Genomic DNA, 14098 nt, shown 5'->3' with positions numbered 1-14098 from the left:
TCGGCACCAGTGTCGAGTAACGCGGTGACATCCACTCCATCAATCGTTACACATAAATCGGAGGTAGTATGCCAGATGCTGTCACTACCTGACAGAAGCGAAATCTCGTCGTGTCGGCCTGGCGATGACGGAGGATCTTCACATTTCCCGACATCAGTGACCCTGCCTCCGAAGGCCGCTGGTATTAGTTTTCCCGGCTAGGGCTGGGAGAGGAGCGGCGTCGACGGGATACTGTCGCGCTGCAAGGTCGCTTGCAATCTCAGTAGGCCGTTCGGCATTCCGAGGGTAGATGTCCTGCGAGGCGAAACCCCGCATGTTGTCGCGGCGGTACGGGCATGCCCGGTAAAGGTGACTGGCTTCCCCGCAATGATAGCACAGGGGCCGCCGGTCCCGGGGCCGCCATACTTGACTTTTACGGGGTCGCTGGTAGATTGGCGGAGGAGAGTAGTGAGGCTCCATGCGAGGCCCTTCATGCTAGGACCCTGCGGCTCCATTGCTGGAGCTGCGGCGTTGATACTATGGTCCGGCGAGGGAGCCTTACGTAAGACGGACGTCTAGGTGGGCCTCGCGTCGAACGTCTGGTGGGGAACGCGCTGCTGGGGAGCGTCAGCAGCTTGCTGAGCTGCCATACGCACCTCGTCCCGGACAACTTCAGCCAGTGAAGGAAAAGATGTTGTGTTGCAAGGCATCCCGAGCGCTTGCAGTTCCTCCCGCACGACAGAACGGATGAGATTGCATAGTGCGTCCATGTCGCTGCCGACATGCACAGGGGGTGCTTCGCACCCAATGATGTTCACTTCACGGTTGTACTGACGGGCTCGGTGTTGCAGCGTTGTCTCCATGGTCACTGCCTCGCTGAGAAACTCCGCCACAGTGCGCGGTGGACTGCGCACCAGTCCCGCGAAAAGTTCTTGTTTAACGCCCCGCTTCAGGTGACGCAGCTTCTTATCTTCTGGCATTTGTGGGTCTGCACGCTTGAAAAGGCGTGTCATGTCCTCAAAGAACATACGCACGCTCTCGTTCGGGCGCTGATTGCGCGAGTGTAGCGCAGCTTCTGCTCGCTCCCGGCGGTCGGCGCTAGGAAAGGCGGCTTTGAAATCACTACAGAAGGCTGCCCAGGATGGGAAGGAAGCCTCATGGTTTTCAAACCATGTCCGTGCAGACTCTTCAAGAGCGAGGTACATGTTGTGGAGCTTGCGCTCATCAGTCCACCCGTTATAACGAGCGACTCGCTCGTAGGTCTCAAGCCAGTCCTCGGCGTCCTCGAACACGTCTCCATGAAAAAGAGGGGGGTGTTCGCGGCGGATGACACGGTGTGGGTGGGAAGCCTGCTCTCAGATGTCATTGCAGCAGGTTCTACGGCTGTCTGAGGGTGCGTCGTCCTGGTAGCAGCCGGAAGGGGTCCGAATTCAGGGGGCTCTCTACGTAGGCGGCGGCCGAGGCGTTGATGTACGGGGGTAAGCTCCGTAATGACAGGTTGATTATGCAGGACTGGATCGATACCCCGCACCTCCACCAGATTTGTAACGTAACGTTACACAGAAGGCACTCTGGCTCTCTGGCACCGAAGAACACCAACAACCAGTCAGGTCAGCACGAAAGTGGAGCACCATTTTTGCTTCGTCGTCTTCTCCGAATCGCCCGTTCAAATCTTCGTCGTCTATGAATGGCATGTGTCAATATGTATAATGCAACGTCATCGTTTCAGACGGCAAAGAGGTAAATTATGTGATCAAATAAAGAAAATTTCAAGCTAGAAAGGCGCATATTAGAAGCGGGGACGTAGACCCCGCTTTTCTTTTGTAGTGCGATGCAGTGGCAGTCATCCCAGACATCTTTGCCCCACAGACTTGGAGAACTGTGGTGGTTCAGTATTTTGTAGTGGCAAGTTCGCTTTCATGTCTGGACTTCGTGTAAGCCTGCGAGTGACATGCCGACGGCAGTATGCCCATTGATTGCCAATTGCCACCCATCCATCGTCTACGTAAGCACTGCACGTATTCGGTTCATCAGTGTTGAGCCCTTCTAATTTTTTTTCTGTTAGACTTAAATTTTCATACTTTTTTCATGGTCCCCAGCAAGTCAGAAAAATCGGTTGTCGACTATACATGCAGCTTCGACCTTCTGGATTTTGCTCAACGTGTCAGTGTGTTTGCATAGACTTTTAAATCTGAATTTTTATTTACACAGAGCCGTCTCGTATTTGTGATTTCAATGCACTATAGCGCAGCAAAAGGCGAGGACACAAGGGACGAGAGACGAACACCACGAGCGCTAACTTCCAACAAACTTTATTCTCCTGAAGCATCATATTTATACGCCAGAAAAACAGGAATCACATTCGCCAGACTGTTGGCACATGTGATTCCTGTTTTTCTGGCATATAAGTATGATGCTTCAGGAGAATAAAATTTGTTGGAAGTTAGCGCTCGTGGTGTTCGTCTCTCGTCTCTTGTGTCCTCGTCTTTTGCTGCGCTATAGTGTATTGGAATCATGTACCAACAAGCCCAAAAAACCACGCTACTGATAGTCTTTGTGCTCTTCAACTTCTTTTGTGAAAATGGAGGAGGGAAATAATGCAGCCTTATACTAATAAGCCAATGTCTGACTGATTTAGTACCTGGCAGGACGTTTCTTACTTTGTGTCAGGCATGCTGTCCTTAATGTGCTTCTTCTGTTTACTGGAGTGGTAACTGTCCAACTTCTTGCAGAGGAAGCACGGCAGCTGCAGACTGAAGCCAAGAAGGAAGCTGCCGAGTTAAACTTGAACTTGGTTCGCATCTGTTTCACGGCTGAGTGCTGTGAGCGAGGTGTTTGGAAGCCTCTGTGCATGGCCTACTCAAACCCCGTCGCCAATTCCAGTGAGTCACTACTTTCATATTTTTTTTGTATGTGAAGGCTGTTCTTCCTGCAGTACATCTTTATTTTTCCCTTAAAAGAACTGCCTGGTCTCTTGGGCTAAAAGCTATTCCAAAGCTTGGTGTGGTGTTTTAAGCAGAGGCTCAAAAGGGAAAACAAAGGCTCAAAAGGGAAACGGGAGAAGAGCTCTTGGCTCCCTCTGTACATATGTACGACAGGAGGCATATGGGTGGGGAGAGTAGTGCCTTGTCTTGTGTTTTGTTTTTCATCTGTGGAACCTCTGTCACATTGTGAGTGTTCACAGGAAGGACGAGCAACCTTAGGCTGATAGATCACTCTTCAGGCATTTTGTTCTGCCCAGCGAGTGTTCAGTGAGCATGGCGAACTGGGCTAATTGGAATGTGTGAGCACCGAAAGCAAATTTGGGCGAACTCTACTGCCTAGAAACAAAAAGCAAAAAATTTGCTTATTGCAAAGACGTTGAGGAAGAAGAACTTATGATATAACAAAGCTTTTTCCTAAAAACCACAACTTCTTTACATCGTAGTTCAACTGTGCTACGTGGAGTAAAATCATTTCATCCACCATGGATGCGTTAGGCAAAATTTTTGGCTTGTTTCCTGTTTTGCACTTTTCTGCTTGTTTGTTGCAATTCATTGCTTGCATAATGATTTTAGGACATTTGTAATTGTGAAACAGTTTTCCCAATATCTCTTGGCCAAAATTTATAGCTCTGCGGTCAGTAATTCTTCTGCTGTTTAAGAAGCTTGCAGAGGCGCTATGAGCATTCCTTCTGGGCAATGTAACCCAATATTTTGCCTATTAAATTTATTTTTGGCAGTATTTTTGGCGCAGGAAGGGGAGGGGGGGTAATAATTTCATTCAGTCTTGCTGGAATGCTATCCAAGGTTGCATTATCTTCAGATTCTGTGAACTCTATAGCGGGACTAGGCAACAGCAATGTAACAGCTAAGGCAGGGGTTCTCAAACTGGGTTCCGCGGAACATAGGGGTTCTGCGGGCTGTCTTGTGTTCCGCGAAAACCTTCACCGGCCGATCCCTGTTCCAGATTCATTTTTAGTGTACGCGCGCAAACCATACAGCGCTTGGTTCGTTAAAGCTAATTTTTACTCTTCGTAGCCTCAAAAAACAATCTTGCGTGTCATGCCCGCAATAGCAGGCGTTGACAGCAGACATCTTTTTGCATACGATCGAATTCACACGCCTACCCGTTTTCCATGGCCTCAGAGATCATGTCTGAAACGCGCGCGGACCTAATCTCGGAGGCCATGCATTTTTATAGGCACTTCTGTTTGTCGTCGCCAGATAGCACTACCCACGCCGCCGTCGCGAAGCCAAGCCAAGCAAAAAGAAGCTCGTTATGTCGCCGTGGTAGTCGCTGGATCTTACACGCAGTACTTTTGCTCTAGCATCGTGAGCCAGAAAGCAAAAGGGAGATCGTACGATAGCAGCTATCTTGCATACGGCTCTACGCAAAGTGGAGGAAATCCGCAATGTGTTATATGCTGCGAGGTTTTGGCTAACAGCTCGAGAAATCTGGCCAAGCATTAGTATTTGTATTAGTCACATTAGTAATAATCACCCATTACATTAGTATTTACTAATCTGTGTAATAAACATTAACCCTTTGCAACTCTCTTTGCAAAAATGCACTCGACAACATTGCTGGTAAGTGAAAGTGGAGTGGGGGAGGTGTTCCCTGGAATTTATTGAAGGCTTTTGGGGTTCCTGCAAGCAAAAACGTTTTGAGAACCCTTGAGCTAAGGAAATGCAGCACTGGGAATATAATACAGAATTCTACTTATGATGTTTACTTTTTCGTGTTCCAAAGTGAAGTAGGGGCAGTAATAAACAGTTCTTTGTTTATAGTTTTTCTTATTACAAGTGTTTCGCATGTCTTTGCATCAGTGATGTTTTGTGCTGAAAGTTGGATTTCATGGGTGCAATGGTCCTCTACTTGATTCTCAAATGACCAGAGGCTGGGAAACTGAGGATTACCAAAGCGAACCGCAAGTCAGGCTCATGCCTGGGTGGTGATGAAGTCTGGATCCTTTGCGAGAAGATCAACAAAAGTGAGTACAACGTCTGGTGTGCAGTGGGGAGGGGCACTGTTTTAATGGCTTTACACAAGGGGTAGGGTGGTTTGGTTTATTAGGTGCCGCTGATTGGCAGATTTGTGGAGTGCACGGTGTAGTGCCTTTCATATACACCAGTAACGAATGTGATGTGATGAATGTAAGTACGTTTGGGTCTTCCATTACAGGAGACTCCCTTAGAGACTAACTTGGAGGGACCAAAAATTTTGTCTTACCAAAAGTGTGTCTTAACTGAAGTTCCCCTTTTAAAAAAAAAAAAAAAAACCAAAAGAACCATATGTGAGCATGTTGGGTGTGTCCAGGTGTGTAATACATGAAGACAACCTATAAAACAGCCTTCTAGAGAGTGAATTAGAGCATTTATCATGTGAACTGGTTGAAGTGAGGCAAAAAGAGTCCGACCATGAAACCAGCTGGTGCTGTCCCACATGAAAGTGGCACTGGTCTAGCTTTTTTTTTTCCACATTTTTCTCACCCTATGCTACAGCAACTGCTATTTTTGTGGGTTTTCTTCTTCTTATGCTTGCTTTCCGTTCTGCTGAGAGCACATTTAATGTACCCAGTAGCGTAGCCGTGGCTCGCTTTTTATTTCACTCCATCTGGAGTCGTCTCCCCCCCATGTCCATCACATGCAGTGCACGCAGTGCTGATGTCTGGCCATCTCTGCGTGGTAAAACGCACGTGACGTGACATGGCGTCAGCTGAGAACGGGATCCTGAAGTTGTTAAAAGGGGGATGTTGCTTTCAGCAAAAGTTCACTTTTTCATCTTATTACGGATAGAATTGCAGGTGGCTGTGCTTCATGTTTACATCTCGTGAACATTTTTTTCTACAGAATATTTATTCCTTCATCCTTGTGAAAAACCTGCACAGAGAACACGCTGCGACATAAGGCTGGTGTTCAGCATTCTTTGCATTTCTACTGGCATTTCTACAGGTCGACATTTCCTAGATTTTGCTTTCCCCCTCAAGACTTTTCGGAATTTTCGCGATGCACTTGCTGTAATAGACTGAGAAGAAAATTTCATGCAAGAAATTAAAACTACCAAAGTTGGAAAACAAAAGATTTGTTCCAGGAGAGCAAAAAAAAGAAAAAGAAAACAGCCTTAGTCAAAATAAATACAAAAGTCGTGGACCCATCTGCTTCTCAAAGTGATTATTAGGTCAGAAAATCGCAACATAGAAAAAAGCCAATGGTTTGAGCATTTCCCTGGCATGCAGAGGCAATGCAGGTTATGCAATTTGTTTAGAATCTGCTCTTTGGGTTTCAGCAATGAAACCAGGAATGCATACAAAAGTAGGCATGTAAGCGGGCACAAATGTTTTTACAAAAAGTTGGCTATTTCTTTTAGATTCGAAAGCTGCTTCCCTCCTCAGGTCTCTAGTCAGCGAGCGAGTGCCTCTTCTGTTATTGCATTTTTTTTACATTTCGTTCCACTAATGATCAAACAAGGGTCTTGCGCTGTTCATCTTATCCGAGAGTTCATCTCAGCCGACTTAGTGAGAGTCTGCTGTGATTCGACCCTGCCAAACCTGCAGTATTTTAGTCAATGTCCTCTTTATTTGTCAAAATAGGAGGCAGTCTTTAGCTGCTGCTTTGCGCTTAAAACTTGGATCATGGAGTAGCATGGTTTATTTAGCACCGGTGGGCTTGACATCAGTTTTGGTATTGAGGGTGTGCAGAAACAACCGCATTGATCCAGCTCGCGGGGACACGCAAAAGGCTTAGTATCGGCTCAGTTCTTGTGGCAGTCACAAGGATGGATAAAAGTTCCACAGTTCTTTGCGTGGGACTTCCTTGAAACAGATGCCATTCTACAGCAGGGCTGAGGTGTGTTTGCACGTTTTCATCTCAATGTGCTTGCCGGTTTGATTCGGGGCCACGGCAGCCACAATGCAATGAATGTGTAACACCTGAATGCATGGGCACTAATAATTTGATGCATGGCGGGTGGAAATAATCCTGAGCCTCGACTGTGTTGACCTCTTCTTTCAGAGGCTTTGGAGCGTAAGTATTTAATGAATTTGTCCTTCCTTGCGTCACACCCACCATTTTTGTCGGAGAGCAAGCCTGTTCTTATAAACATGGCTAGCACAGGCTTATAAGGCATGATGCATTTCAGACAGCTAAAGGTGGGCAAATTTGAAGGGTCAAGGACTAGCAGGATTTTCATGAAGTGTCTCATTGGATAGTGTACACTATGTACATATGTCCTCATAATGTAGTACAATTGCTGTACTGATTTATATGAAATACAAGTTTTGGTATCCAGAGTAGAGAAATTGATTTGAAATTTATTTCATTGTACAGTTGAATCTCGCTGCAACAAAATTTCATGGAATTTGCAAACAATTTTGTTGAACCAACTTAGTTAATAAATTTTATTGTCCTGGCATTAAAATGCCACCTGTATTAATGCCACCTGTATTATCGTTTCTCATTGCGCTCTTCAGAGGATATTCTGATCAAGTTTTTTGAGGAAGATGAAGAGACCAGAGAGCGGACATGGGAGGCTCCAGCCACTTTTCAAGAGTCTGACGTCCACTACCAGGTGAGGACATCGCAGCTGAGAACAGTTCTGTGTTGACAAAGTGTCAGATGCTGATGTTTGTTTCCTTTGGTTTTCTTACCACACGGTCGATACCCACCAGGTGGCCATAGTGTTCAAAACACCGGCCTACCGAGACACGAACCTGCAACGCCAAGTTCAGGTCAAGTACCAGCTTATTCGCAAGTCGGACAATGACTGCAGTGAGCCATTTGAGTTCACCTATCTTCCATGTGTATCCACAGGTCAGTGCCTCTGCGGATGTACTTCACAAAAAAGGTGCTGTGTTTGACTTCGCTAATGTTTTCTTTTCTTTAACTTCGCTAATGCTTTCTTTTCCTCCTTGCCTTTTTTTTCTTGCCTCTGGTTAGCTGTGCTGCACTTTGAGGTTTGTGACATCATGCGGAGGAATGCGCTTAGCATCTTAAGTAATAAGTGGGGCGCTTCAACGAAAGCGCATGCTGCATCCTTTTTTTTTTTTTTTTTTTTGAAATAAAGGGCAGCAAAGTGGAACAAGTATATAGTGGTGGCACATTTGAATTAGCTAGTGACATGTCCTACCCCGCTGTATGGTTATGTCCACGGCGAAGATTCTATTTTTATTTATGGCAAGAAAGTATACTGCAGTTAAAAAAGGCCCACCTTGTAGGAAACACTGGCGCCTTTAGTTCACAACTGGAAGAGGTCAAAGCTCTCGAAGTGTGCGATGTTTAGCGCGAGCATGCCAGACATTATAAAGCAGAACGCTCGCTCATTCTCGGCAGAAAGCGTTGTCAGTTTTTTGCTTCTAGGCACTTGTGTAGCTTGTGCTGAACGAGATTGCAGTTCCTTTTCCATGAGCTCCCATTCAATATACACTTCTGATTGTTGTAGATTCCCTAGTGTAGAACTGGGTAATCATTTAAAATTGATCATACACATTGAACGCCTGTGGAAATATATCTCTAATGGGATTGCATTTCTAAAGGTGCAATGCCATATGTACTAGTACTTGCATAAGAGCCGCACCAACTTGGCAACTGGTTATTAGATTTTTTTTTGTCCCAAAGTAACTGTTCCATGTTTAATTTTGAGTGCGTTAATTACGGGGACCATGAATGCGTCGTCTCGTGGGCTGGACTCTGCCTGGAGCCATGGACATGCGGTGCCTCAGATATGCTAGCTCGTCTTGTGCACACCGGAAAGCATCGCCTCTAATATGTTTGTATCGACATGCGCCTTACTTGAACATGATGCCAGATTTTTTTTTTGTCAAAACAGAGGGGAAAAGTCTGCCCTTGCATTATAATCGAATATTATCTCACATCGGCTTCCATATTAGTTGATGCATCATGCCGGTCAGCCTCCAACTTGTGGAAATGGGAAAGAGATGGAGAACAGTGCTGTGTTGGTTGGCCGAAGGAAGCTCGTGAGCACAGCGTACTGCATATCAGAGAAACTGGCAGAGCAGGGAAAAAATAACTCTGGAGAGGGCGCGTATACACACCAAGCGGGACCATACGTCATCTCGAGAAAAATGCGGTAGAACTTGTGAGACTAGACATGAAGCTTTTGTCTGTTCTTTTCAAGCTGAGTAATCAGCTTCAGGTTCTTGGAAAACATGGCATCTCAGTTGAATTCAATAAGGAGCTTGTTTTAAATGTTACCAAAAACAGCCACATACTTTCGAGAGGCATGAGACCTGGTGCATGGCTGAGCAACTGGGAAAGGTTTTATTTTCTGCAATGAGTCAGCGCACGGCCGACATGGGGATGGTGCGAACGTCATACTTACCTTCTTTATCTTCTTATCGGCCTTATGTGATGACTTCTTCTGGAGGCTCTCTCGGAAAAGAATGGATGCACGAAACCTTCCTATTATAATGATGGTAGTATCTAGTAAAATGCGTTGCGGGGCGAGTTAGTTCATGCTCGTAAACTTAGGTAAAGCGCAACAGAGACACCACAATGATCTGATTGTGTGTCTCTGATTGTCTGATTGTGGTATCTCTGTTGCGCTTTACATACGTTTATGGTAGTATCTACAGAGCTGCGAAGCCAGCCTTCCCGTGAAGACTTGCTACAGAAAAGCTGTTATAATGCTTCAATCATGGTTGTCTTATAGGTGCATAAATATGGCATATAATAGAATTGCTTTCATTTCATTCTAAGAGGTCCCAGTTCAGTGCTCAATTTTGAGACCCCCTTCTGCTTCTAGTAATATGAGCATTTATAAGCCTAGTCTACTCTGAATAAGCTTTACACTTGAATGTCTCAACTTTGGCATCCAGCTCATATGTTAATAGATTGAGTCTCTCATTGCTCAGATTCAGTGGTAAGAGAGCAGAAACTTATGAGCATTTATAAGCCTAGTCTACTCTGAATAAGCTTTACACTTGAATGTCTCAACTTTGGCATCCAGCTCATATGTTAATAGATTGAGTCTCTCATTGCTCAGATTCAGTGGTAAGAGAGCAGAAACTCAAACCTTTTCTTGTGCTTATTGGGGGAAAAGTGTGAAACTGACAGTGCTTGTGTCATCATTTCCTTGCCTGCACAAAGAAGCCTCATGCGATGATAATTTTGTATGGCGGGTACTCAGGCCGCATTTCCTCTTGAAAGCTATGAACTTCTAATTTATTTAATAACAAAAAGGCACCATCAATTGAGCACCCGTTGTATGATGCCATGCTTGGTAACTTGACCTCCTTTCCAAACAAATACCAACATGATCAGCATTTGCAGAGCTGTTACAATGTAATCTCACGGCTTGAATTGGTGGCATCGTACAAATGCACAAGTATCAGCTTTCAAGGTGCATGGATTTGTGGTTACAGTATGGGTTTCATTTTGCTACGCTTATCTGCAGTTTACCAGGGAAAGCTGCTTGATCATTTTCATGTTGTGTTAGTGGACCAGGCAAATAGTAACTGTCATTGAACATTAAACATGGCTTGTCACCAGATGTGACTGGTTATTAAGTCTGGATCAGTACATGCCTACCTAGCCTCCAGATTTGCTCTTCTGCACTTTCCGGTTGTATGAGCATTGCCTTACATCTGTTGAAAATTTATCTCTGCTTGGGAAAATAGTTCTTGCAAAAATCTTTTTACGGAGCCCACAGTTGCATTGCAGTCACCAGCATTACCACAGCAATAGTTTCTTACTACAGTTAAACCTGGTTCTGAAAAATTTCCGATCTTTTTTGTTACATCCAGGTTTTTGTAAGCAGTTTTTGTTTAAATGCTCGAAATAAGAATGCAGAACGGAAACTAGATTAGGAATTCAGTCTAGGGACCAGTCTTTAGAGTGTGCATCTTCAGTGCAGTCTTGTGCGCAATCTTTAGAGGGTGCATTTAATCCCCATTACTCAAAAGTCATAGAAGCTGCGAAACGTTTTGCGGTCCTCGCTGAGAGCGCAGCGTGACTGTGGCAGCAACCTCCATTTATGCCACGGCTTGCATGCCATGTTTACGGAGAAGGACCAGAAGAGGGAGGAGGGAGGCCAGGCCAGGCTAGGAGAGAGCTCGTGTGGTTGCTCAGCCACTGGATGAGGACAAGGAGGTGCCTGCATGCACTTTCCCTCTCCCATCTCTCTTGTCCTGAGGAAAAACTCCCTGCTTCATGTTCCCAGTGCTCTCCGCCCGCTGTGATCCACGAGAGCTATTGGCGCTGAAATCTCGCAAGCAACCGCATGGCTGTAATAGTGCACACAGCTCGCTCTGTGTACATTTTTCTTTGTCCTGTTAGTTTTCGCAGCTTTTGAACATGGACCTCGAACTGTTGAGGTGTGATGTTCCAAATGTGAAAGCAGCGGGGACTGCTGCGTTTACCATGTAGATGCGTCGTCGGCTCTGAAAAATGACGTAACTGAGGTCACTTGTTACAGTCATGGACTTTCCTTAAATGTCAGTTCGTGCTTTATCATGAAAATTGCAGGCTTCTACCAAATTTTCACTAATTAGCACTAGCTAAGCGCTAGTCTTCACCGTGAGTTAGTTATATCAAGCTCAACTGCCGCAACATGTTCATTACATGCAGTTTTCAAGTAGTACATGCATTGGGGACTTGAAAAACATCATAATACTGAAGAATTCGCTAGATCAAAGTTTGTTACATAGAGGTTCAGCTGTATACCTATAGGGAAAGCTGATGGCATAGCATTTCTGCCACCTTGGACGCTGTAAATATATATTGGCCGGAATGCTGCCTGGTGCAGGACAGTTCGGCTTATTCGGCTGCACAGTGCATCATTTCTGAGATGCCTCATTTCAAAAATGCCATTTGTGCTGTCATATGTGCACCTACATACCGTTTTAGTGAAAAGATGGATGTTGGAGCTTCACTTGGGGAGCCGTGCAGAAAATTTCCCATTTATGATTAAGGAATAGTGGACGGTAAATCTAAGGCCATGATTGGTTTCTTAACTGTTATTAGCATGCCTCATTTTGAGTTAGAAAAGGTTGCATATGTGTCAGTGGCTGCCGTGATCAGCGATGATGCACACCAGGTTGTCGAAATTTCCAGAGCCCTCCTCTACGACGTCTCTCATAGCCAAACCAAACCAAATTATATTTTGGAGATGCAAGGTATTACTTCCACAAGCTGCAGTTAGGTAACTGTGGATTTTGAAGCCAGGTTGGGGGGCTACATATGGCATGCAGAAGGGAGCTCATATATTAATTTATGGGAAATATCCACATGTTGCGCCCCATTGCGGTGGCTCAGTGGTCAGGGCGCTCGACTGCTGTGCCCAAGGATGCGGGATTAAATCCTGGCCGTGCCGGCCGCCTGTCAATGGAGATGAAAAGCAAGGTGCTTGTGTGCTGTGCGATGGCATCATCATCATCAGCCTGATTATACCCACTGCAGGGCGAAGGCCTCTCCCATATTTCTCCACTTAACCCGGTTCTGTGCTAGCTGCATCCACTTGACCCCTGCGAACTTCTTAATCTCATCCGCCCACCTAAATTTCTGCCGCCCCCTGCTACGCTTTCCTTCCCTTGGAATCCAGTTTGTTACCCTCAGCGACAATCGGTTATCCTCTCTTCGCACTACATGTCCTGCCCATGTCTAAATTTCTACTAGAATGTTGGTAACTTGAGTTATTTCTCCGACCCACTCTGCACGCTTTCTATCTCTTAATGTTACCCCTACCATTTTTCGTTCCATAGCCCTCTGGGTTGTCCTCAACTTAAGTAGAACTCTCTTGGTTAGCCTCCACGTTTCAGCCCCATAGGTGAGTACAGGCAAGATGCAACTGTTGTATACTTTCCTCTTGAGCGATACCGGTAAGCTGCTAGTCATAATCTGAGTGCTTGCCAAATTCGCTCCATCCCAATCGTATTCTTCTTGTTATTTCCTTTTCATGGTCCGGATCTTCGGTTACTACCTGTCCTAAGTAGACATATTCGCCTACTACTTCCAGTACTTCGCTACCTAATGTAAACTGCTGTTCCTTCCCGAGGCTGTTGAACATTACCTTAGTCTTCTGCATATTGATTTTCAAGCCTACCTTTCTACTTTTCCTGTCTAGGTCATCAATCATTATTTGCAGTTCATCCCCCGAGTTGCTTAGCAAGGCAATGTCATCAGCAAATCGAAGATTACTGAGGTATTCTCCATCTACCCTTATCCCTAACTGCTCCCATTCCAAGTCTCTGAATACTTCCTCTAAACAAGCTGTGAATAGTACTGGGGAGATTGTGTCTCCTTGCCTAACACCTTTCTTTATGGGAATTTCGTTACTTTCTTTATGCAGAACTATGGTTGCTGTGCAGCCACTATATATATCTTCCAGCACTTTCACGTACGGCTCGTCTACCCCCTGATTTCGCAATGCCTGCATCACCGCCGAGGTTTCAACTGAGTCAAATGCTTTTTCGTAATCAATGAATACTATGTATAAGGGCTGGTTATATTCCGAGCATTTTTCTATCACCTGATTGATGGTATGGATATGGTCGATAGTAGAGTACCGTTTCCGAAACCCTGCTTGATCCTTTGCTTGATTGCAGTCTAAGGTTGTCCTGATTCTATTAGCGATTACCTTAGTAAATACCTTATACGTAACAGACAGTAAGCTGATTGGTCTGTAATTTTTAAGGTCCTTAGAGTCCCCTTTCTTGTGAATGAGGATAATGTTTGCATTCTTCCATGGTTCCGGTACCGTCGATGACACCAGGCACTGTGTATACAGGGTGGCCAGTTTTTCTAGCACGATATCCCCATTTCATGCCCTCTAGTTCCTCTAACAGCACTGCTAAGCTAGCTTCACTAGCTAGGGTTCTAGCATTAAACGTTGCCAGGGTCAGTTTCCAATGGCGGCCTGTCCAGCGGAGCCAGGCTTTCTTAGCACCCCCTGCTGCGTCACAGGTCTGACCGCCGCCGTGGTCAGTTGTTCCGCAGCCACTGGGGGCCGGGGTTTTATGGAGCTTATCATAGGAGGTTGCGGCCAGTTACTGCACCAGGGTGGCCAACTCCTGTTCTGGTGAGGGAGTGCACATGCGCAGTGCACATTAAAGAACCCCAGGTGGTCGAAATGTCTGGTGTCCTCCACAATGGCGTCCCGTAGCCCGAGTTGCTTTAGTACGGTA

At 45.6% G+C, this 14098-nt stretch overlaps 1 protein-coding gene across 5 annotated transcripts in view; it reads left to right on the top strand.

The window, feature by feature from the left end:
• Positions 1 to 14098, top strand: part of Rel (nuclear factor NF-kappa-B family member relish) — a 160875-nt gene that overhangs the window by 86514 nt on the left and 60263 nt on the right. For all 5 annotated transcript variants that reach the window (XM_084586281.1, XM_084586283.1, XM_084586282.1 and 2 more), the window contains exons 6-9: positions 2712 to 2861; positions 4856 to 4951; positions 7430 to 7527; positions 7628 to 7769. In XM_084586281.1, coding sequence (XP_084442407.1) covers positions 2712 to 2861; positions 4856 to 4951; positions 7430 to 7527; positions 7628 to 7769 — 486 coding nt within the window. The remainder of the gene's footprint in view (positions 1 to 2711; positions 2862 to 4855; positions 4952 to 7429; positions 7528 to 7627; positions 7770 to 14098) is intronic.

The sequence above is a fragment of the Amblyomma maculatum genome, unplaced genomic scaffold (assembly GCF_055883805.1).
Source record: "Amblyomma maculatum isolate TAMU_Amacu unplaced genomic scaffold, ASM5588380v1 scaffold_18, whole genome shotgun sequence".
Lineage (NCBI taxonomy): Eukaryota > Metazoa > Arthropoda > Arachnida > Ixodida > Ixodidae > Amblyomma > Amblyomma maculatum.
The sequence above is the reverse complement of the archived record's forward strand: the minus strand, read 5'-3'. Positions and strand labels throughout refer to the sequence as shown.